This window comes from Rattus norvegicus, chromosome 1 (genome assembly GCF_036323735.1).
Source record: "Rattus norvegicus strain BN/NHsdMcwi chromosome 1, GRCr8, whole genome shotgun sequence".
NCBI classification, from domain to species: Eukaryota; Metazoa; Chordata; class Mammalia; order Rodentia; family Muridae; genus Rattus; species Rattus norvegicus.
In genome coordinates this window covers 16,402,270-16,426,445 of record NC_086019.1, presented here as the reverse complement: position 1 = coordinate 16,426,445, position 24,176 = coordinate 16,402,270, and the positions used below count along the sequence as shown (strand labels likewise).

At 43.6% G+C, this 24,176-nt stretch overlaps 2 protein-coding genes across 2 annotated transcripts in view; both read left to right on the top strand.

Annotated features, from left to right (window-relative positions):
* The window catches only part of Pex7 (peroxisomal biogenesis factor 7), a 63,986-nt gene extending 39,859 nt beyond the window's left edge, over nt 1-24,127 (top strand). The window contains exons 9-10 of the mRNA NM_001034147.1: nt 4,923-5,022; nt 23,659-24,127. Of these exons, the coding sequence (NP_001029319.1) occupies nt 4,923-5,022; nt 23,659-23,727 (169 nt within the window). The 3' untranslated portion in view covers nt 23,728-24,127. The remainder of the gene's footprint in view (nt 1-4,922; nt 5,023-23,658) is intronic.
* Nucleotides 1-24,176, top strand: part of LOC102547604 (60S ribosomal protein L27a-like) — a 170,201-nt gene that overhangs the window by 58,284 nt on the left and 87,741 nt on the right. The window lies entirely within an intron of this gene.

The window sequence follows — 24,176 nt, the reverse complement described above, 5'->3', positions numbered from 1 at the left end:
TGGCTTTTTCTTTCTGCCTGACAGTGCTGTTGGCCTAGGGGGAGATTATTAACTCTGTGTCTGTTGAAGTCTAGGAAGCACTGCTTTAGATGGTGGGTTTTGTTCACTGGGCACCAGGAGTCCCTGAGGTACGCTTTTTCAGTTGGGATTTCAGGCACACATTGGAGGGATCTTTTTGTTTTCTGAATGAGTCCATGCTCCGTTATTTGGGAATCTGTGTGTGAGGCTGGCTTTTCTTATCTGTCACATGCTCAGCGTAGTCATTGATTTATTTTTTCATTCACTCCTGGGCATCCTTTGGCGGCCCATGGAGCAGACACTTTGTTTTCTCAGTGCTAGGGAGAGGCCCTTGCTCTCACTGAGCTGTGTGTCCAGCCCATGTCAGATACTTTCATACATGCAAAGATACAAAGACTAAGACTCTGCCCCTCAATTCAAGGGGCTTAGAGGCTTCCAGCGGATGATAGATCTGTAAATTAATCCACAGAACCAGAAACATGAGCTCATTCTGAATTTCTTTGTTTCATTAACCATCCCACTTATTCTACTTAAATATGTCTCCAATCCATCGCTTCTTTCATCACTGCTCTCCCGAAATGAGCCCTGCACAGTGAGTTCAGTGTCAGCCTAGGCTACAAGCGACAGTCAGACCACTGGCTTCTCATACACCACCTTCCTTGTCTCTGGATCTGAAAGAGTGACATTTTCTGCTCTTTCTTCTAGAGACTTGACCATTAGCAGCACAAGCGGAGGACATTATGGTGGTGCTGTGTATTTAAAACTGTGAAAACACAACTACACTTAACACAGGGCACCACCCTGAAAATAGCCAAAGCAGGCCTTGGCTTTTCTTGTGGTCACAGAGTCATAAAGGATTGATGGCTAGCTCGTAAGCCGCAGGAGTCAAGGGAAAGGGTGACATTTTAAGAGTGCTTTAAGGTTTTTGCTAAATTCACCTGTTGACTAAACTTCATAAGTGTCATTATAGATATTTCAAACTATATCTCAGTGAAACAAAGTAGCTTCTGCTTAATTCTTAAAATAATTTCGATGTTCTATTTAATAATGCTTTATACGTGCTTTGTTAAAGAACAGTGGAGTCAGAAGGCCAAAAGTAACTTGTAATAGGATCTCCAATTTAAATGAAAAATGTTCTACAGTTCTGTCATTTTAATCATTGGAGTCTTGTCCAGTATTTACTTCCCATCAGAGAACTTAAATAGTCCATGATTTTATCAGCCAAGAGACAAAGAGGCACCAAGTAGTGTATATGCTGCACCAAAGCAAGCTTTTCACTGGAAAACAGTGCGCCTTATCTGCCAGCTAATGCTGTCTCTGGGCTACCTCTACCAGAGAAGAACAGCCACTGTTACGCTGTGGGGAGTCCAGAAGAAAGCTGCAAGGAAAGAAGAGGTTGCTCACGTCATCATACAATAAGGGAACCTAGAGAAACACACTTTGCCACTCATAACTCACTCTTGCTGGTGGAGCTTGAATGGAGTTAAGTGTGACCATTCTGGAAGTGTATGTACTAGAATACTACCATGGCTGCTATCACAACTGTTTCTTCTGCTAAATCAGAGGCATTGAGGGAAGTGATACAAGTATTTCTTCTGTTATTAAAAACTATTTACAGTTTGAAGATAAATTATAGTCTGCTAGCATACTGCCTAGTTTGTTTTTTTCAGTCTATTTAGCTTATGAGATTTACCACACTTAATGATATTTTAAAAATGCATTTTAGCATACCAAAAATAAACTTAAATTACAGTATTAGTGTGTGTGTGTGTGTGCACACACACGCACATATGTTTTAACTTTCCCAGCTCTCGTTTCCCTTGAGAAAATTGAAGTTTCAGAAGTGGGGTATAGCATAGCATACCTGTCATCCCAGCACTTAGGAGGCTAAGGCAGGAAGATCGGGAGTTTAAGAACAGCATATTCAGCTCAAGTCTACCTGGGTTACATGTGACTTTGTCTCAAAAGCCAAAGGGAAATAAAAAGGTGGCAGAGAAAAGAAATGAGACACCACACTTCTCCCTCCATGGCTGGCCACTGTGCTGTTTGCTGTTCTGAATTAGTCTCTCCTTCATTTTCACCTCAGGGTTTCTCACATGTGCTTCTGAGATGCTTTGATGATGGTGACTTGTTTTGGTGTTTTACTTTGAAGGCTTTTAGTTTTTAAAATTGTAGGAACTTTTAACATGAATTTTGTTTGAGGTCTTTTTTTTTTTTAAAGATAAACTCACACAAATACTTGATTGATGTTCTTGAAGTTTTGGTGGCTATGACTAGGTTTGGAGCTCCAAGGACTGTAGGGCCCATTTAGTTGCATACTAAGCGTCTCCAAATGAACTTAGCATCGCTCAGCGTCCTTGTGTTTGTAGCCATTGGGATGGCCATGCACACGTATCCTTGTCTCAGGCCTTTTCAGCTCATGACGCCCATTCTCTGTCCTCGTGCAGCATTACCTTATTGGCTCATAACAGCAAAAACAGACATTGTCTTCCTGGCTCCTGTCGCTCCATTATTGTCCTTGAAAACTTGTAATGTAAGAAGTTCACACTTTATATAAAGATGACCTAGCTTACCCACTCTCGAAATGAGCCTGACTCCACAGTGAAACCAAAGAGCCGCTTACGTCGGCTGACCACCAGAGATCCTTGGATGATGCCATTGACTGACAAGTGACAGCTGGCAGCCCATCCCTGTGTATTGAAGAGACCTCAGTAGCATTTCTCATTATATAAAAATACTCTTGTCCTGATGATGTGTTTCTGTCGTGGTGGCTGCTAGAAAGCTTAGTGTCTTCAAGCTCCTTCCTGTCAAGCACATGTGACCTCATGGGATATATTGTTTATTAATCTCATTGAAGGTTCCAACTTACTTCCTACCTTCAACTTTCCCTTAATTTATTTTCGTCATGCTAAATGCATATTTTAAAAACCATTGTGAATGGTAGGAACATTTTGGATACATATGCAAAATCATCTGATTACTGTCTCAAATAATGCAAATTAGTGTATAACTAGTTTTTAAAAACAAAACTGTACAATTACAAGTTTACTTTTGCTTATATAAACATCATTAAGATTCAGAAAATTTGATCCTGGTACAATTCACTGTCTAGGAACAAGTATGCAAAAACAAGAAAACTACCATTAGCATTTCTGAGAAGGTCTGTGGCTTGTACCCTCACTTTATTTTGAAAAGACACATTTTCAAAAGCAAAATCCTCTCCCTAAATATTCTGTAGCTCCCAGTAATCAGATAAATGAGCTATTTGTTTAGTATCTCTCTGCTACCCACACAGGAGATTATCCATAGCAACAGTCCTTTTCAAAACTTAATAAGGCCAGCACTGTGTTTATTAGGGAAATAATACCACCAGGTTAAACAAACCGTGACTGTTGGTCTTGTGTGTTTGCTCTCTTTCAGAGAGACCAGCCCAACCTCCAGCATGCTGCACATTGTACATCATTAGAAAAGCTGAATTACAGGATGACTCCTAGGACTCTGAATGTGCTGTTCTATAGTGTGTTAGAATAAATAAAACCATGTTGAGCAGACAAGGCTTTAGAAAGCTCAAGTACTAATTTATGTATTGAAAAAAGAGAAAAATTTTCTGAACAGCAGCAATCAGAGCTGTATTATGGTAAATATTGTCATACTCAGTTTATAAAAGAGAAGTAGAATATAAAATATTGGCTTGCCTCTGGAAATGACATTGATGGGGAATCTCTAAAAAAGGCTGTGCCTGAAAAGAGAGTTTCAGAATTTACAGGGATATTCACAAGAGAACAGATTCATTTTAAAGAACTTGAATTCCTGTTGAAATGTAAATTAAACCTAAGTGCTTTTCATATTACTTGTTTAGAAATGAGATAGAATTTAAAAATCACAAAATGTTAGGAGTTCATCTAATCCAATATTCTTGTTTTCCAGACATGATTGCTTTGAGAAACACCTAAGAGACAAAGCACTATTCCTCATCCCAAATGCCCTTCAGAGTTTATTTTCTAAACAAAACCTTTCTAAGCTTCTATTGTATAAGCTATCAAAATGAGAACACAGTAATTTTTTTTAAAACTTTGCAGATTAGTAATTCTGTTTTGTTCTTTGCTCTAATAGAATGGGGTTCATGCTTTCCTTATTAGCTGCTTTATGCAAACGGGATTGGCATTTACGAGTTAGTTGAGCCTGTTGTGATAAAACCTTTTCTATGCCATATAGCTACTTGTTAATAGAAGTGTTTTAACACTTGTATTTTCTTTTTCTCCCCTCTCTCTTTTTTTTTAAATTTAGAGAATACTTTATTAGTTTTTGTAATCAAACCCACGTAGATAAGACCTTACATATTTAATACAGTGTGTTACCCCTGTACAAATGGAAAAAACTTAAGTTCAACATTTCTAGACCAATATGGCTGTTAATTTCTGTACAGTGCCAACTCAACACAGTAAACGGGGATACTTTTTTCCAAAGTTGACAGCACAGCTAAAGTTTCAAAAAATTCAAATTATATATCTGTATATATATATTTATATTTATATAAAAAGACCAATAATAGCAGTGTGTTATGCATCAACAGCAGCAACAGCTTTTCCAGGTTCTGCAGTCATCTGAACAAAACTGTAGAGACATCCAGCACACTCCATTAAAAAAAAAAAAAAAGTAAAAAAACAAAACCCGAGAAAACAGCACAGTTCTGTTACTCTTGTGGTACCTGGCACCATTTTTTTTTTAAATTAGCTTCTCAATCATCATCTGGAAAGAAAACATTCTGAGCAACATCATTAAAAACAGCTCTGATAAAGCACGGTCACTACTACGTATCATAAAGCAGGTACAAGCTATTTTACATCCACAGAGGTATGATACAGTACTGTCCTACATTCCCCTCTCTCTTTTTATTGTCACAGATTCTGGAATTTTTCAAAGCCTGATCCACTTCTGGAAACAGTGGAGCATCACACAGAGTTCACCTGTGGCTTAGACCTAAGTCTCCAGAGCCCCACTGAGGTAATGTACAGTTTCGTGATTTTCTACCTGCACAGCTAATACCAGCTCTGACGTGGAACCTGCAGCCCTTAGGTTCACTCAGCTTATCTGACCGTCTCCACATGGGAACGAGTGTGAGAGGGCAGGGAGCACAGGAGGAAGGAGAGTGACCCAGACTCTTCTCAGGGTCTAGCTTTCTTTCTGTTTTAATTAACCATTCCATTCATTTACATCTCAAATGATATCCCACTTCCCTGTTACCTATCCCCCATCCCACATCCCCCCTCCCTCCTACCCTTTGTATGAGAGTGCTCCCCTGCCCATCCACATTTTCCTGACCCACTGCTCCAACATCCCCCTACTCTGGGGCATCAAGCTTCCTCAGGACCAAAGGCCTCATCTCCAGTTGCTGTCAGGCAAGGTAATTCTCTGCTACATATGTATCTGGAGGAGCCATGGGTCCCTCTGGGTACACTCCTTGGTTGGTGGTCTAGACTCTGCGAGAACTGGGTAGTCAGGCAAGCCTATGTTGTCCTTTTAATGGGGTTGCAATTCCCCTCCCCTCCTCTCCTCCATTCCCTCTGCCAGCTCCCCCACCAGGTTCCCTGAGCTCTGTCTGATGGTTGGCTCCAAGCATTCAAGTCTGCATTGGTCATTTGCTGGCCAGACATCCTCAGAAACTGCCACACTATGTTCCTGTCAGCAGGCGCCTCTTGACCAAAGCAACAGCGTTGGCTTTGGTGTCTGCAGACTTGATGGGTCTCCAGGTGGGGCCGTCCCTGGTTTGACCCTTCCTTCAGTCTCTGTTCCATTTTTGTCCCTGTTCTTCCTTTGGACAGGAACATTTCTGGGTTAAAAACTTTGAGATGGGTATCAACCAGAGGCCGTGCCAATCTTGCTGGACGAGGTCTCAACAGATCTGTCTCCCCATTCTCTGCACATTTTGGCTAAAGTCATCCCTATTGGGTCCTGGGAGCCTCACACTTCCCTGGTGTCTGGAACCCTCCAGTGGCTACCCCAGTTCCTCATCCTCCTGCTACATATCTTTGTTCGATTTCCTGACCCTGTGCCTCTCCAGCATCTCCTCCAGATCCTGATGCTGCCACCCTTACTTCCTCCCCTTATCTCCCCCTCCCCAGTCCCCCTTTCCCTCCACCTCCCTCAACCATCCTGTTACCACTCGGTGCAGGACTGAAGCATCCACACACTGGACTTCCTTCTCCATGTGTTCCGTGGATTCTATTATGTGCATTATGGGCTTTTGGGCTAATATCCACTATTCTGAGTACATACCATGTGTGTTTTTCTGTGATTGGGTTACCTCATTCAGGATGATATTTTTTTAGTTCCATCCATTTGCCTATGAATTTCATAAAGTCCTCATTTTTGATAGCTGAGTAGTACTCCATTGTGTAGATGTACCACATTTTCTGTATCCATTCCTCTGTTGAAGGGCATCTGGGTTCTTTCCAGCTTCTGGCTATTATAAATAAGGCTGCAATGAACGTAGTGGAGCACGTGTCTTTTTTATATGTTGGGGTATCTTTTGGGTATATGCCCAAGAGAGGTATAGCTGGGCCCTTATGATCTGGGTAATAAATGTGGGGAGGAAAGGTTTGAGTTTTCTAACAGGAAATGGAACCTTCCCTCAAACTGTCCTGTCTAAAGTTCTGAAGACTTTGGCCTCTCCCTGAGCAGGAGCTAAAGGGAAGAGGAAAGGGGAATGTTCTGTCCCCAGAGATTGGCAGCAGTCGGGAGCCTGTAGTTCTCACAGCACAAGGCAGCAAGATAGCTGAGAGATTGTCTCTAGACTGTCTCGTCATCCCCACACCTCGGGCCCAGTGGGAGACCAGGCAGAGAGCAAAGCCAGAGAAATTTTCTGTTTTAGTCAATAAACTAATATTTCCTCTTTTGTCCTCTTGAGAACATGAAACTTTTTTTTTTCAGAGTTCATTAAAAGGCTGTTTAGTGTTACAAATTGTAAGGTCAGGTCGGAACAGCCTCATGTATTGAGTGTAAGGTGCTTGACGACACAGAGTGAAAGTATGAACAAGACATGCTAATACATGGGATTCTAGCCGATTAAAGACTTTTGGTTCTGTACTAAATTGTAGAAGTTAAAAAGAAAATCCCATTTTCCACTACTGCGTCTACAACTTGAAGAAAGTCCCATTTCCACTACTGTGTCCCAAACTGAAGTAGCCACACAGCCTTATTTAACTTTAGGAACTTAACATAGTTCTGTTTAAAATAGTTCCAGGAAGCTTTTGAATATTCACATTATCAGTAGAATAACTGTTTTAAACTGGCTTAATAACCTTATCAAAAAACAAAAAAGAATTGTCTTTCGTGTAAATATAATGTGCTTTAAATGACCTAGCTCCTTTTCTGAGAAACACTGGTTTTTGAGAGTTGAACAGAAGGTAGTTGTAGTTACTTGTAGCCTAAGTTTTAAAAGGCTGTAATATACCGTGAGACAAGGTAGTACCAGAGGATCAGACACAAATGGACATTGAGAATCCACTGACACACAGTTTTATTACCTGTTCTCTGTGAGATGCTTCCAGAACTGTGGTGACATCTGTGGCTCCTCTGTGTCCTTGCTTGTGATGGTACCTCATGCCAGCCTGAACAATATCCACTGTTTCCTAGATCTCCTATAGACCAGGGCTGTTAAAACTGACCAATCAGAAGTTTATTAATCAACTAGAACATACATCCTTAAACAATAAGAGATTTTATTGCAAGGCCACTTATTTGTCTGTTGCTTGGCAACTGATGTATATCAATAACATTTAGTTAACCAAATTTCAATTATACTAAGGAAGTGTAGTTGTTGAGAGCATCTAGGAGTAGAGAAGCAGGGAATCTTTAACTTGTAATTCATAGTTCAGATGTGCCAGACAGGAAACCATAGAAGTAGGACTACTTCCTCTCATATGTTCCTTCAGCATATGTTTTCATATGTAGGACCTTGTGCAGGCACAGATTGGGGACATTGGAGGGGGAATTAAAATAAACGTGTCTCCTGCCACATAAAGAAGTTAGGCTGTTAAATCAGACCATTGGGTGACAGACGAGTCTGGGCAGGGTGTACAGTCAGAAGAGATCCAGAGGAACTGAGGCTTAGATCTGCTGAGCGAGCAGACACTGAGGAGGTGAAGAAGAAGATAAGTTAACTGGCAATGGCAATAGTTTGCCACTGACCCTGTGATGAGGGAGCGGCTAGCACAAGAGAGCAAAAGAATGCATATCTTCCTGACTTACAGTATTAGTTTTTAAATGCTAGAATTTAAAACTTTGTATGGATATACTTACTATATTTTTAAAATGCTGAGTGTGATATAATTAACAGAATTTTATATTTTCCCTATATTAATCTGTGTTCAGATTGTTAAAACAAATACCACAGACTAGGTAGCTTTATGTTTGGTAGACCAGAAGTCCTAGCTAAAGGAACAACCAGGTCAGTTTCTGGTGAAGGCACTCTTCCTGACTCGGTGGCCACCTTGTAAAGAACAGTAAGAAAGTCATTGTGGCTGGAGCCTAGAGAGCGAGGTGGAAAATCATGGGGGTGCATAAACACTAGATTTGATGAAATGACAGAAATGTGTAAAATTTGATTTGTCTTTGAAAGACAGTTCTGGTAGCTGTAGGCTAATAGACTCAAAGTAAAGTGAAAGCCAGGAAACCAGCTTTGAATCTCTTGAAATTACCTAGAGAAAAAGGAGATCGGTGAGTTAGAATCCTAGAGATGAAAAGATGGATAATGTATTAGACTGAACTGCGTTCTCCATGCTGGGACTTTGCTGTGGTTCTATTAAAACCTTGAAGATAGAACAGTCGCCATCACTAATGAAGATGGGCAGAGGGTCAAGGTGGCCTTGGAGGCCAGGAGGAGAGTGGTATGATCTTGGGTGCTAGGGGAAGAGCAGGCAGTGTGAAATAGAAACGGTTAAGAGGTATGCTTGAGAGGCTGGGGGATGGCCCACTGAGTAAAGCTTTTCCATCTAAGAATAAGGGCCTGAGTTCAGATTCCTGTTTCCTAAGGACACCCAGAGGTAGTGTGTGTGTGTCCGTAAGCCCAGCCCTCTGACAGCAAGGTGAGAGGCACAGTAGAGTCTACAGAAGCTGTCAGTCAGCTAGCCTGGCCTTTGCAGCCATGAGTAAGAGACTGTCTCAACTACAGTAGAAGGTGAGGACTGAACCTGAAATTGTCCTCTGACCTCCATGCGTGCCTACATTATATATCCACACATATGACATGTGCATGTGCACACACGTACACACTTTTTAAAAAAGGTTAATGTTTGAGACACTCATTTTAGATATTTATATGATAGACAGAATAAGGCTTGTTCATGGGGGATGGTTTATAAGCAAAAGTACAATATGTGGAGTGATAGAACTTGGGCATGAGGAATTAGAAAGACACCATTGTAAAAGACATCATTCTTCTGAGTATATTTAAAGGTATATTATCTGAGGGTAATTGTAACAGTCTCAATATAAATGTATAAGACCTTTAAGAAATTTAGAAAAAGAAGGGTAGTTGACCAGAAATCTTAAGGGAGGATGAAATAAAGAGTTATCTCACTGTAATGGTCAGTAAGGGACTGAAAACCCTCATCTGTCGTTAGGACAGGACAGAGGACACCCGCCTTCACAGCTTCTCTTTACAGTATCTTTGGGAGTCTTTGCCAGAGGAATTAATCAAGACAAAGAAATGAAAAATATTGGGGCTAGAAAGACAGTTCAGCAGTTAGGAGCACTTGATGCTTTTGCAGAGGATCTGGATGGCTCCCAGTACCCACGTGAGGGCTCAGAACCACCCATAGCTCCAGTTCCAGGGGACCTGATCCTCTTCTAACCTTCGAAGCCCCTGGCCTACACGTGACACACATGCAAACACTCAGGCAAAACACTCAAACACATAAAATAAATACAATTATCTAAATTAAAAAGGAAAGTAAAATTATCTTTCTTCCCAGATCACTTGATATTGTATGTAAAGCCTTTAAACTCAATCATATCAGCAATTGTGCTGTAAATAGTCTAAACTATTCAAGTTAAAGGCACATTAAAAGCAAGAGAATGTTGGGGAGTTGCTTTTGGTTAAGACTTTTGAACTATTCGACTTTACATTTGAAGAAAAGATTTTCCAGCACTGAGTCTAAGACATTCAGTCTTTCTTTCCTGTCCTTGCCATGCTCCTCACATTCAGTCTTTCTTTCCTGTCCTTGCCATGCTCCTCACATTCAGTCTTTCTTTCCTGTCCTTGCCATGCTCCTCACATTCAGTCTTTCTTTCCTGTCCTTGCCATGCTCCTCACATTCAGTCTTTCTTTCCTGTCCTTGCCATGCTCCTCACATTCAGTCTTTCTTTCCTGTCCTTGCCATGCTCCTCACATTCAGTCTTTCTTTCCTGTCCTTGCCATGCTCCTCACATTCAGTCTTTCTTTCCTGTCCTTGCCATGCTCCTCACATTCAGTCTTTCTTTCCTGTCCTTGCCATGCTCCTCACATTCAGTCTTTCTTTCCTGTCCTTGCCATGCTCCTCACATTCAGTCTTTCTTTCCTGTCCTTGCCATGCTCCTCACATTCAGTCTTTCTTTCCTGTCCTTGCCATGCTCCTCACATTCAGTCTTTCTTTCCTGTCCTTGCCATGCTCCTCACATTCAGTCTTTCTTTCCTGTCCTTGCCATGCTCCTCACATTCAGTCTTTCTTTCCTGTCCTTGCCATGCTCCTCACATTCAGTCTTTCTTTCCTGTCCTTGCCATGCTCCTCACATTCAGTCTTTCTTTCCTGTCCTTGCCATGCTCCTCACATTCAGTCTTTCTTTCCTGTCCTTGCCATGCTCCTCACATTCAGTCTTTCTTTCCTGTCCTTGCCATGCTCCTCACATTCAGTCTTTCTTTCCTGTCCTTGCCATGCTCCTCACATTCAGTCTTTCTTTCCTGTCCTTGCCATGCTCCTCACATTCAGTCTTTCTTTCCTGTCCTTGCCATGCTCCTCACATTCAGTCTTTCTTTCCTGTCCTTGCCATGCTCCTCACATTCAGTCTTTCTTTCCTGTCCTTGCCATGCTCCTCACATTCAGTCTTTCTTTCCTGTCCTTGCCATGCTCCTCACATTCAGTCTTTCTTTCCTGTCCTTGCCATGCTCCTCACATTCAGTCTTTCTTTCCTGTCCTTGCCATGCTCCTCACATTCAGTCTTTCTTTCCTGTCCTTGCCATGCTCCTCACATTCAGTCTTTCTTTCCTGTCCTTGCCATGCTCCTCACATTCAGTCTTTCTTTCCTGTCCTTGCCATGCTCCTCACATTCAGTCTTTCTTTCCTGTCCTTGCCATGCTCCTCACTGTGGATTTATGCTGTTTCACTTCCATTTTATTTATATTTTGTTTTAGACACTACCCTTTCCTTCCTTTCAAGCTAGGATGATGATCTCAACCAGTATTTATTTATCCTTTTTCACATATGTAACCTTAGTACAGTTAGAACACACTTGGTTTTCTTCCTCCAAGTTCTACTATGGTTCAAACCTAGGGTCTAACAGATGCTGAAGGTGGGTCTCCCGCTTGGGGTTCTGAAGTCCTGTGAATGCATTGGTGAAGAATTCTCATCAGGACCGCTCTCAGGGGGCAGTTTAACTTTCTTAGGGTGATCCAAGGCTTAATAAATTTTGGGAGACTGAGGGTAGGAACATCCAGGATGGGCAGAGGTCATTGGTTGGGGGCTTAGGGTGTCTAGAATACATCCTTAGCACTTCAGGAATCTCAGGTACTGGCTGAACAGGTTTTGTCAGGAGAAAGGAAATTGAGGCTACTTGACATTGCTCAGGTAGAGGCTTCTGAGTGGGCTTAGAATTCCCCAGGCGAAGTCAGAAGGAGAAGCTCCTCTAAAGAAGGGAGTCTCCCATATTGCTCTGAGCCCAGAGGCTTCCAGTCCTGGTGGATGATTAGCAGAATTTTCGCACACTGAACAAGCACTCCCTCCCTCTCTCCCTCTCCCCTTCTCCCTTTCTCTCCTCCTCTTCTTCCTCCTCTCTTAACAGTTCTCTTTTACAGGTAAACTACTCCATAGCCTGGAGCCTGACACCAGTTTTGCTGTTTGCCCACAGGTTTGCGAGTCAGCAATTCGAGCCTCTTATTTCTCTGTGTCGGTCTCACCTGGGGCCCTCACATGGCTCCTGACAGTTGGCAGCTTAAATAGAGCAGGGTGGCCTGCTGTGACCTTATTCACCTTTGTCTGGTTGCCATCTAGGCCAAGAGTGTTTTGGAGAAGCTCAGCTTCATCCAGCCATTGTGTGCTTCTAAGACAGCAAGGCATCTTGGGACTAACCTTGGAGGTCACCCACCACTCTGTCTTTTGACTTGAGCTTTAGGGAGCTGGGAAGAATTTGCAGTTAAGTTTGCCGTGCTCACCATTGCTGATGGTTTTGATGGTTAAAGTTAGTTTTGATGTCTCAATTATCCCTCTTATAATGTGTGACCAAATGTATTGATTGCAAGCCAGTATAGTTTTACCCTTTGTTCATATTTTATTCTCTTAGAAAATACCTCTCACCTCTTGGTATCTTTCATGCCCACTCAGAAACCTCCCTACCTTGTGATCTTAACAGGCCCTCGCTGATGTTATCTGCAGACTGTTGGAGTCTCATATTTATAATCCTTGTTCTTTTTGGTGTCTCCATTCTTAAAGATCTGAGAAAGTAGATCCAAGGGCATTCTGACAGCACCTTTCTTCTTGACAGTGTGAAGATCTTCTCTTTAAAGGTTTAAAACCCGACAAATAAGATATCTGCGTCACTCTTTAAGGATAATTGCTGAGAAAACTCCCCGCCTTCCCCTGTTAACCAGCTTAGCGACCTGCACTTATGGCTTTTTTCTTTGATATTTCTCTCTGATCATGATTCATACAGTCCTTGCATTTTCCCTTTCTTCCTCTATCCTTATTATGTCTAAATGGGAGAGCCCTTTTCTGTTGTGAGGTCTGTGATACTTGGCCTGTAATATGCCCACTTATATAACTGAAATTCCTCTTATATACTAATTTATCTTTAGAACTCCTGGCTCTGTGCTCCATAGCATTAGTCCTGACCCTTTGACTGACTGACTGACTGATTCTTGGCTCACAGAGTGTAAGCCAAGTGCAGTTATGTATGTTTCTTTACTCATTCCTTCCACAGTTCTTAATTTCGGAACGAGGACATTATTCCTTCATTTCAATTTATCCATCTCTACTTAGATTTAATAAAAATTACCTATTTTCTCATAATGAAATTCCAGCGGTTACATTTGAAGGATTTGTGTGGTCTCTCTAGAAAGCACTATTACATAAACACTGGGTTTTTAGTCATTAAAAAAGATTTAAACTTTGAATTTGAGCATAAGCTTTCTAATTTAAAAAGTGCACATTTACCTCACAAGCATGATGCGCCCTCCAAACCAACAAGCATCTTAGTTCAAAGCATGATCTAGGTGTTTGTCACACGCACCCGTAATACCAGCACCCCAGAGCAGAGAAACAGGAGGTTTGCTTCATGTGATTCCAGTCAAGATCACATCCTGAGACCTTGTCTCAAAGTCAAAGAACTACTAAAATGAAAGTCATACCTCACCCTAAGGAAAAAGATGGAGTGATCCTTTACAAAAGGGTTGTTCACTGAACGTGGAGACCCATGTCTTTCAGCTGCACGCACCAGACACGGATTAGGTGTCCATCCTACCTCGTCACTGAGGTCCTGCTGTCCCTATTGGGACCTTCTGCTGGCCACGCTTAGCTTTGCAGTCTGTGATCGGCTTTGCAGTACTGGCTTCTGGAACTCCCCGGTTTGCCCACCTTGAGGTGGCTTGTGCTCTAGCCAGTGCCTGTGTCCTGAGTGAGGTGGGAGTGGGAAGCAGATAGCACAGTGTGTCCGGTTGGGCCTGTCTCCCTACTTCAAAGCCCAGTAAGCATGGAACCCCTGGCTGGAGCTAAGGAGCTGTGGATGTCAAGTCACCTGTGGGAACTGCAAGCTCCCTGTCTGTTCCATGGTAACTGCTGGGTAGGTGGCTCCAGAGTTTGACGAAATATCCTGCTGACACAAGATAGAGTCACCTGGGTGGAACCTCTGCTAAGAAGATGCCTCAGTCAGATTCCCGGTATGCAAGTCCGCATCTTTTTGATTAATGATTAATGCAATAGGTCCCAGCCCACTGTGGGTAGCGCCACCCCTACTCAGTTGGTCCTGGGTGGCATAAGAAAGCTAAGTCACAGGGAGCAAGCCAGTGAGCAGCATTTCCCTATGGTCTCTGCTTCAGTTCCTTCCCTAGTTCCTGCCTTTTAGTTCCTGCCCTGACTTCCCTTCATGCTGGGCTACAAGCATAAGCTAAAATAAACCCTTTGCTCCCTGAAGTCACTTTTGGTCATTGTTTTATCACAATAATAGAAAGCAGGACAATACACCAGCTAATCTTTGTCCCCACCCTCAGCCAGGGAGCTGGGCCCGAGTCCTGCCCTGCTTTTTGCTAGTGTCCCTTCAACTGTTCTGTTACTTGCTGTGACGTTGGATGCTCCTGCTCTTTGGAACAGTCTAGTTTTCATTGTCCTGCCTGTTCTCCTTCACTGTCTCTTGTGGAGGCGGCTTCTCATCTGCCACCTTACCTACAAGTTTCTGTCTGTCTTTGGTTGCAGAGTCCCAGTCTTCCCATCTATTAGTTATAGGCCGCCATGCTAATCTGTCTTCTGTCTTTAATGCAATTCCACTTTCTTTCTCATCCTTCCAGAAGCAGCTGTTCACCACTATTCAGTTTTCCTGTTAAGGAATAAGTTCACCTTGGGGCTATCATTTAATCCCATGCTAGTGATTGTTGACGTAGTTCTCCAGTTACCTGTACCTCGTAATCTCTGTGTATGCCTTGCTTTAGCTCCAGCATTCCTAACCTGGCTTGGAAGCTTGATTGCACAGTGGAGTCATGTAGAAATCGGTGAAGTCATCTAAATTTGCTTGTTTCTTTACATCCTTTAAATTCAGCTTGGCTTCATATCTGAGCATGCAGGATATTAAAACTTGAAATTCGATCACTTAACTCAGAAGGACTCACCGGGTCGGTTCTAATGCTTGCCTCGCACTGTTGGGAGGGCGTTAGCTCTGTGTTACTCTGTTAACGGTGTGGGACAGAGCAGTAGAAGTTGCAAATCCACACAGTTAAAGTTGTCACTATGTCTTCTTTGCCTAGAAACCTTCAAAGGGAATCTTCAGAATCCAAACTTTTCATTTCTGCTTCTAAGATATGTTGTAAATTGTGTTCCTTTCTAGTCTGGGTTCTTTCCTTTGCAGCCCTGTTGCAGATCAATGGCATTTTATTTGCTATTCCCAAGTTCCCTCGCCTCCCCTCTCCCTTAACAGAGTATTTCTGCCTTTCACCTTCACCACGATGCCATTCTTTCCTCCATTTCCCTTCATTACTTTCTAACTTAGAAATAATTGCTTCAAATTTTAAAGAATATTTTGTTGCTAGAAGCTACATAATAGAATAAGGTATTAGTTATTCGTGTGTGGTGTGTATTATGTAAGTGAATGAGTGAATGAATGATTGCATGCGTCTAGAAGATTCTTCAAAGTTTACTTTCTCATTGATGAACATGAGGCTCATGAGGCTGGGTGTCTCGTTCCGCCGAGTCTTGTGCAGAAAGCCTGCAGGAGACCTGGAGGGCTGGTCCCACGTCTAGGCTAGAAGGCCTAGGACGCCAGTGGCTCTAGTGTCAGCAAAGGGATGCAGCAGCAAAGGGTGGGCTGGCCAGCAGAGTGCAGAAAGCAGGCAGAAGGCAACTTCTCGTCCTTATCTGGGACTGGACTGCCACTGGAAGGTGGTGTATAGACCCCATTGAGTTGTCAAGCAAGGTCATCCCGTGCTGAACAATGACGGACCTGCCTTTTTAAACGTTAAGTTGACCATTAGTGATTTTTCCCCCAAATCCTTCTTACATCTTCTGTTCTCTGCATCCTTGCTAAAGGCCATATGTCATGCAGATAATTACAGTAGACTGAACAGTTTCCCAAGGGCAAAAGCAATTGCCTACAAAATTGAGAGAAAACAGTCCAGAGATAAATCGAAAATAGAAAGCTTGTCAGTCAAGTAAATCTCTTCATGGACCTGGCAATCCTCGGTTACAGGAGTGACCACAGCAGTGTTCTCTGAGATGAATTTCTCTGTCAGTAGTAGCATGTGCAAACATTTTTAGTAGTTAATAAAGTCAAACACAGAAACTCACCTCCTAATGGACATGTTTACAGTCTGCCATTTTCCAGTGTAGTCTTCACTCTCTGCAAGCTGGATCCATAACGCCAGCAGTATTAAATATGTCCTCTGGCTTTAATTGTTTTATTTATTCACTTATTCCAATGCATACAGCTGTTTTGCCCACATGCCCATCTGTCTGTGTACCACATGTGTGCTCAGGGTGGGGTCAGAAGAAGCTTATCACTTGAGTTTCAGATGGTGGTAAACTGCTGTGTGGTGCTGGGGATTGAACCTGGATCCACCAGAAGAGTAGCCAGTGTTAACATCGCTCCAGCCCTGGCTTTCTAATGTTTTATTTAATCTACCAAAGATGAGTTTTTGTTGTAAACTCTATGGACACATTTGTTTCATTCATATCTTTGGGTCCTCGGAGCATGTCGCCTAGTGGTTAGCACACAGAAAGTGGTGAAATATTCCCCAGTGTCATTGATCTCAAGAATTCCATCCGCGGTGATAATTGTGATATATGCCATAGCTATATTTAGCTAGTTTTGATAAATAATTTGTTCTATTCTGTTTTCCAATAATGTTTCATTGTATATTTTAAGAAAATTGACCATTTAGTATAAGAATGGGTATTTTATTTCTATAGTGTATAGATTTTTAAAGTCAGAAATGCCCATTTAATGTATAAAAGTGAGGAAGATAATTTTTTTGAAGATGTATGTGTTATTATGTACACACTGTTCTGCCTACATATATGCCTGCAGGCCAGAAGAGGGCTCCAAATCTCATTACAGATGGTTGTGAGCCACCATGTGGTTGATGGGAATTGAACTCAGGACCTCTGGAAGAGCAATCAGTGCTCTAAACCTCTGAGCCATGTCTCCAGCCCCCCCAAAAATAATGAAAGTAGAACTTACATGGCATAGACCATACGCACTTTAAATTATTTCCACATCCTTGGAAGCTTGCAGGTTTTACACGTAATGAAAATGGATTCTCTCCAGATTTTATATTAAGTAAAAAAAATGAGCCATTTTGACAAGTCACCATTTTACCTGTGATGATATCAGTATATCAATTCTGAGTTCTTATCAAATGATTTGTATTTGGGACTCAAGTTAGAAGAGAATCACAAGCACTGGGGGATGGCCACGCCTCAGTGACTGGCAGGGTAAGGAATGCATTTCCACTTGGAACCCTGGAGCAGAGGCTGTGGAGCCTGGATGTCCTTTCTTGCCCCTTGGCATCCACACATGCAGCCATGCTGTAAGGAAGGCAGGTTGTAGAGACAAGGTTGGCCGCCAGCCCTCAAGAAACCCTGAAGCACAGTCAGGAAAGGAAGATTTTCATCAGGAACTTGGTTGCATACTGAGAGCTGGAGGTCTGGGCTCTTCTTTCAGTCTTTTTTTCCCCTGCCCAGCATCTTGCCCCTTTTCCACTGCTCCTGGCTGGTAGACACCCACGTGCACTTTCTGCTTTATCCACAGCTCAGACAGTTCCTGCCTGTGTGTGAGTGCTGTCTCTGAGTGCTGTCTCTGAGTGCTGTGTGTGAGTGTGTGAGAGCTGTGTGTGAGTGCTGTGTGTGAGAGCTGTGTGTGAGAGCTGTCTATGAGTGCTGTGTGTGAGTGTGTGAGAGCTGTGTGTGAGAGCTGTGTGTGAGAGCTGTGTGTGAGAGCTGTGTGTGAGTGCTGTCTATGAGTGCTGTGTGTGAGAGCTGTGTGTGAGTGCTGTGTGTGAGAGCTGTGTGTGAGTGCTGTCTGTGAGTGCTGTGTGTGAGAGCTGTGTGTGAGTGCTGTGTGTGAGAGCTGTGTGTGAGAGCTGTCTATGAGTGCTGTGTGTGAGAGCTGTGTGTGAGTGCTGTCTATGAGTGCTGTGTGTGAGAGCTGTGTGTGAGTGCTGTGTGTGAGAGCTGTCTATGAGTGCTGTGTGTGAGAGCTGTGTGTGAGTGCTGTCTATGAGTGCTGTGTGTGAGAGCTGTGTGTGAGTGCTGTGTGTGAGAGCTGTGTGTGAGTGCTGTGTGTGAGTGCTGTGTGTGAGAGCTGTGTGTGAGTGCTGTGTGTGAGAGCTGTGTGTGAGAGCTGTGTGTGAGAGCTGTGTGTGAGTGCTGTGTGTGAGAGCTGTGTGTGAGAGCTGTCTATGAGTGCTGTGTGTGAGAGCTGTGTGTGAGTGCTGTCTCTGAGTGCTGTGTGTGAGAGCTGTGTGTGAGTGCTGTGTGTGAGAGCTGTGTGTGAGAGCTGTGTGTGAGTGCTGTGTGTGAGAGCTGTGTGTGAGAGCTGTCTATGAGTGCTGTGTGTGAGAGCTGTGTGTGAGAGCTGTCTATGAGTGCTGTGTGTGAGAGCTGTGTGTGAGAGCTGTCTGTGAGTGCTGTGTGTGAGAGCTGTGTGTGAGAGCTGTGTGTGAGTGCTGTGTGTGAGTGCTGTGTGTGAGAGCTGTGTGTGAGTGCTGTGTGTGAGTGCTGTGTGTGAGAGCTGTGTGTGAGTGCTGTGTGTGAGTGCTGTCTATGAGTGCTGTGTGTGAGTGTGTGAGAGCTGTCTGAAAGCTGTGTGTGAGTGCTGTGTGTGAGAGCTGTGTGTGAGTGCTGTGTGTGAGTGCTGTGTGTGAGAGCTGTGTGTGAGTGCTGTGTGTGAGTGTGTGAGTGCTGTGTGTGAGTGCTGTGTGTGAGAGCTGTGTGTGAGTGCTGTGTGTGAGTGCTGTGTGTGAGAGCTGTGTGTGAGAGCTGTCTGTGAGTGCTGTCTATGAGTGCTGTGTGTGAGAGCTGTGTGTGAGAGCTGTCTATGAGTGCTGTGTGTGAGAGCTGTGTGTGAGTGCTGTATGTGAGTGCTGTGTGTGAGTGCTGTGTGTGAAAGCTGTGTGTGAGTGCTGTGTGTGAGAGCTGTGTGTGAGTACTGTCTATGAGTGCTGTGTGTGAGTGTGTGAGAGCTGTCTGAAAGCTGTGTGTGAGTGCTGTGTGTGAGAGCTGTGTGTGAGAGCTGTGTGTGAGTGCTGTGAGTGTGTGAGAGCTGTCTGTGAAAGCTGTGTGTGAGTGCTGTGTGTGAGAGCTGTGTGTGAGTGCTGTCTCTGAGTGCTGTGTGTGAGTGTGTGAGAGCTGTCTGAAAGCTGTGTGTGAGTGCTGTGTGTGAGAGCTGTGTGTGAGTGCTGTGTGTGAGTGCTGTGTGTGAGTGCTGTGTGTGAGTGTGTGAGAGCTGTCTGTGAAAGCTGTGTGTGAGTGCTGTGTGTGAGAGCTGTGTGAGTGCTGTCTCTGAGTGCTGTGTGTGAGTGTGTGAGAGCTGTCTGAAAGCTGTGTGTGAGTGCTGTGTGTGAGAGCTGTGTGTGAGTGCTGTGTGTGAGAGCTGTGTGTGAGTGCTGTCTATGAGTGCTGTGTGAGTACTGTCTATGAGTGCTGTCTATGAGTGCTGTGTGTGAGTTCTGTGTGTGAGAGCTGTGTGTGAGTGCTGTGTGTGAGTGCTGTGTGTGAGTGCTGTGTGTGAGAGCTGTGTGTGAGTGCTGTGTGTGAGAGCTGTGTGTGAGTGCTGTCTATGAGTGCTGTCTGTGAGTGCTGTGTGTGAGTGCTGTGTGTGAGAGCTGTGTGTGAGTGCTGTGTGTGAGTGCTGTCTATGAGTGCTGTCTGTGAGTGCTGTGTGTGAGAGCTGTGTGTGAGAGCTGTGTGTGAGTGCCGTCTATGAGTGCTGTGTAAGTACTGTCTATGAGTGCTGTGTGTGAGAGCTGTGTGTGAGAGCTGTGTGTGAGAGCTGTGTGTGAGTGCTGTGTGTGAGTGCTGTGTGTGAGTGCTGTGTGTGAGTGTGTGAGAGCTGTGTGTGAAAGCTGTGTGTGAGTGCTGTGTGTGAGAGCTGTGTGTGAGAGCTGTCTGTGAGTGCTGTCTATGAGTGCTGTGTGTGAGAGCTGTGTGTGAGAGCTGTCTATGAGTGCTGTGTGTGAGAGCTGTGTGTGAGAGCTGTGTGTGAGTGCCGTCTATGAGTGCTGTGTGTGAGAGCTGTGTGTGAGAGCTGTGTGTGAGTGCTGTCTGTGAGTGCTGTGTGTGAGAGGTGTGTGTGAGTGCCGTCTATGAGTGCTGTGTGAGTACTGTCTATGAGTGCTGTGTGTGAGAGCTGTGTGTGAGTGCCGTCTATGAGTGCTGTGTGTGAGAGCTGTCTGTGAGTGCTGTGTGTGAGTGCTGTCTCTGAGTGCTGTCTATGAGTGCTGTGTGTGAGAGCTGTGTGTGAGAGCTGTGTGTGAGTGCCGTCTATGAGTGCTGTGTGTGAGAGCTGTCTGTGAGTGCTGTCTATGAGTGCTGTGTGTGAGTGCTGTGTGTGAGAGCTGTGTGTGAGAGCTGTGTGTGAGTGCCGTCTATGAGTGCTGTGTGAGTACTGTCTATGAGTGCTGTGTGTGAGTGCTGTCTATGAGTGCTGTGTGTGAGTGCTGTCTATGAGTGCTGTGTGTGAGTGTGTGAGAGCTGTCTGAAAGCTGTGTGTGAGAGCTGTGTGTGAGTGCTGTGTGTGAGTGCTGTGTGTGAGAGCTGTGTGTGAGTGCTGTGTGTGAGAGCTGTCTATGAGTGCTGTGTGTGAGAGCTGTGTGTGAGAGCTGTCTCTGAGTGCTGTGTGTGAGAGCTGTCTCTGAGTGCTGTGTGTGAGAGCTGTGTGTGAGTGCTGTCTATGAGTGCTGTGTGTGAGAGCTGTCTGTGAGTGCTGTCTATGAGTGCTGTCTATGAGTGCTGTCTGTGAGTGCTGTCTATGAGTGCTGTCTATGATGAGTGCTGTCTATGATGAGTCCTGTCTATGATGAGTGCTGTCTATGATGAGTGCTGTCTATGATGAGTCCTGTCTATGTTGAGTGCTGTCTATGATGAGTGCTGTCTGTGAGTGCTGTCTATGAGTGCTGTGTGTGAGAGCTGTCTGTGAGTGCTGTCTATGAGTGCTGTCTATGAGTGCTGTCTGTGAGTGCTGTCTATGAGTGCTGTCTATGATGAGTGCTGTCTATGATGAGTCCTGTCTATGATGAGTGCTGTCTATGATGAGTCCTGTCTATGTTGAGTGCTGTCTATGATGAGTGCTGTCTGTGAGTGCTGTCTATGATGAGTGCTGTCTGTGAGTGCTCTCTATGATGAGTGCTGTCTATGAGTGCTGTCTATGATGAGTGCTGTCTATGAGTGCTGTCTATGATGAGTGCTGTCTATGATGAGTGCTGTCTATGAGTGCTGTCTATGAGTACTGTCTATGATGAGTGCTGTCTATGATGAGTGCTGTCTATGATGAGTGCTGTCTATGAGTGCTGTCTATGAGTGCTGTCTATGAGTGCTGTCTATGATGAGTGCTGTCTATGATGAGTGCTGTCTATGATGAGTGCTGTCTATGAGTGCTGTCTATGATGAGTGCTGTCTATGATGAGTGCTGTCTCTGAGTGCTGTCTGTGAGTGCTGTGTGTGAGTGCTGTCTGTGAGTGCTGTTAGAACCCACCTTCTCTTCTTTAGCATGCTTTAATGTTCTCTGGCTGTCAGGAGGCACACTGTGCATGGCTCATGAGGTGCTCACCTCTGTCTGAAGCTGGTATTTTCTCTACAGCAGGTTTTATTTTTTGTTAGTTTGAAACTGAATTTGCTAAATCATTTTACTTGACATGTGGGTTAATGCACAAAGCACCACAGACCAGTTAGAACCCGATAGGATACAGTGTTATTATATAATAAACCTCAAACAAGATAATAAGAATATTAACTTGTTATAACTTAAATTATTGTTAGTAACAATTGTTAGTATAGCATAAATAGTTGGTTATTGCCCATGTCTCTGAGTACACATCCTGAATTTAGCTTTTCTAGAATAGGACCAGGAAGACTCATAGGCCTTGGTTTAGGAGTGCTGCAGGGAGGCCTTGGGATTTTGTGTGGTGACTATTCGTGCTTTTTTTTTTTTTTTTTTTAAAGACCGAGATTGGCTGTATAGTGCAGACCACCATTATAGTCACAGTCCTTCTATCTCGGGGACTGCAGTTCTCTTCCTTCTCAAACTTGGATTTTAAAGAAAACATTGCAATGTTGTTCTCCATTACACCAGTGATACCTGTTGCTACTTTTTCACAAGGAAGGAAGAGAATTCTTTTCTAAGTATATATTAATTCTGCCAATATTTGAAGTTGTTGTGGAGGGAATATACTTTAACAATTTGTTTTGTTTCATTTGAAACAGGGTTTTCATGTAGCTTGAGAGCTGGGTTTGAGCTCAGGATGTAATTAAGGATGGCTGCACTCCTGATCTCCCTGCCCGCACTCCTGAGTGCTGAGAGATGTCATTTTAGACATGAGTGGCCATACATTGCTCCAAATTTGAGTTTCGTTTAGTTAACAGCAAAGAGGTTCTGCAAATAAAGTTCTCTCAAAAAGCTATGTCTTATTTAAAGATGCCAAAAATCAGTTAAGGAAATTGTTATACATTGTCCTCTGTATCTGAGGTTTCCAACTCTAACTGCATTTGAGAGTTCTACAGAGGATTTCAGTGCACATCTGGACAGTGGTCTTCATTTACACTCTGAGGTCAGGGCTTGATTAGTGATCCCTGCCTCCTGTACACACACACACACACACACACACACACACACACACACACACAGAGGATTAATTAGTGATCCCTGCCTCCTGTACACACACACACACACACACACACACACACACACACACACACACACACGGTTGATTAGTGATCCCTGCCTCCTCTACACACACACACACACACACACACAGAGGATTAATTAGTGATCCCTGCCTCTTGTACACACACACACACACACACACACACACACACACACTCAGGAGTGAATTAAGATTCGTGCCCTACAGTGTGAAGGTTTTACTTCCACATCAGGCACGCAGTGATCAACAGTTCACCTTTTTTGAGTGCTGTTTTAGTGGAGTGTGGCTTCGGCTTTGGGCCTTTAGCTGATTGCTGTAGCTCTGTGAAGCCTTGATGCTAGCCCGTGGGATATGCTTAGGGTCTCTAGAGTGTGTTCTAGACTAACCTCAGGTGAGCCATTTTGATTCGAAGAGCTGTACCTTGTCCATCCACTAACACCTAGCTTATGCCTTCTGCCTGTGCTCGAGTCTCTAAGTGTTGTGCCCATAACACTTCCCTCCGTCTTTACTGTCAGGAAAATGTTAAACTGTCTGTTGAGCAAATAGTCTCATTTCTCAGGCTAGCACAGCTTTTCAACATTGTCTCAGGAGGCCAGAGATTTTGTACCTCTCCAGTCGGGGAGGGAGCATGCAGGCAGCTTCAATCAGTTGGAAACCGTCCCCAAAATGTCCCTTTAAAAGAGAAAATAGCTTTCAATTAAAAGACATCCCTGTGTGTTGTATTTAAAACTGTGCTTACTTGTAGACAGCCTAAATGCCAGGCTTGCATATTCTGCTAGCTTCGAATTTTGTGTTCTGCGTGTTTTTCTGACTTTGTTTGTGTTTTGTAGGTAGCTGACTGCTCCTGGGATGAAACCGTAAAGATCTACAACCCTGTCTGTCTCGCAGTTCCCGGTTAAGCCACGCTGCTGTGGTCAGAACAGACACTGACTGATGGGCTACTTAGCAACAAACCGTTAACTACTGAAAGGATAGAGCTAGGCCTTTATATGTACTGAGATTTCAGAATTCTCAGACTTACATCGAGATCAGTTTTGAGGCGTCTGATAAAGATATTGTATCATATTGTAATCCTGGTACATAAGCCATGTTTTCTGGGATCCTAAAGAATAATTGTTATGATATATCTTGTAATGACTATTAAAATGTTATCTCTGTACTGTAACATTACATAAAATATGGGAGGTTAGATTACACGGGCGGTAATATATTTTATATTTTATCATTAATATATCATTTTGGATGTAAAATATAATCATCCTGCTGATAAAAATCAAAATAAACTGCATTTCTTGATCATAGATCATTTATGAGATTGCCTTTTAAATGTACTGAATGTATGAATATA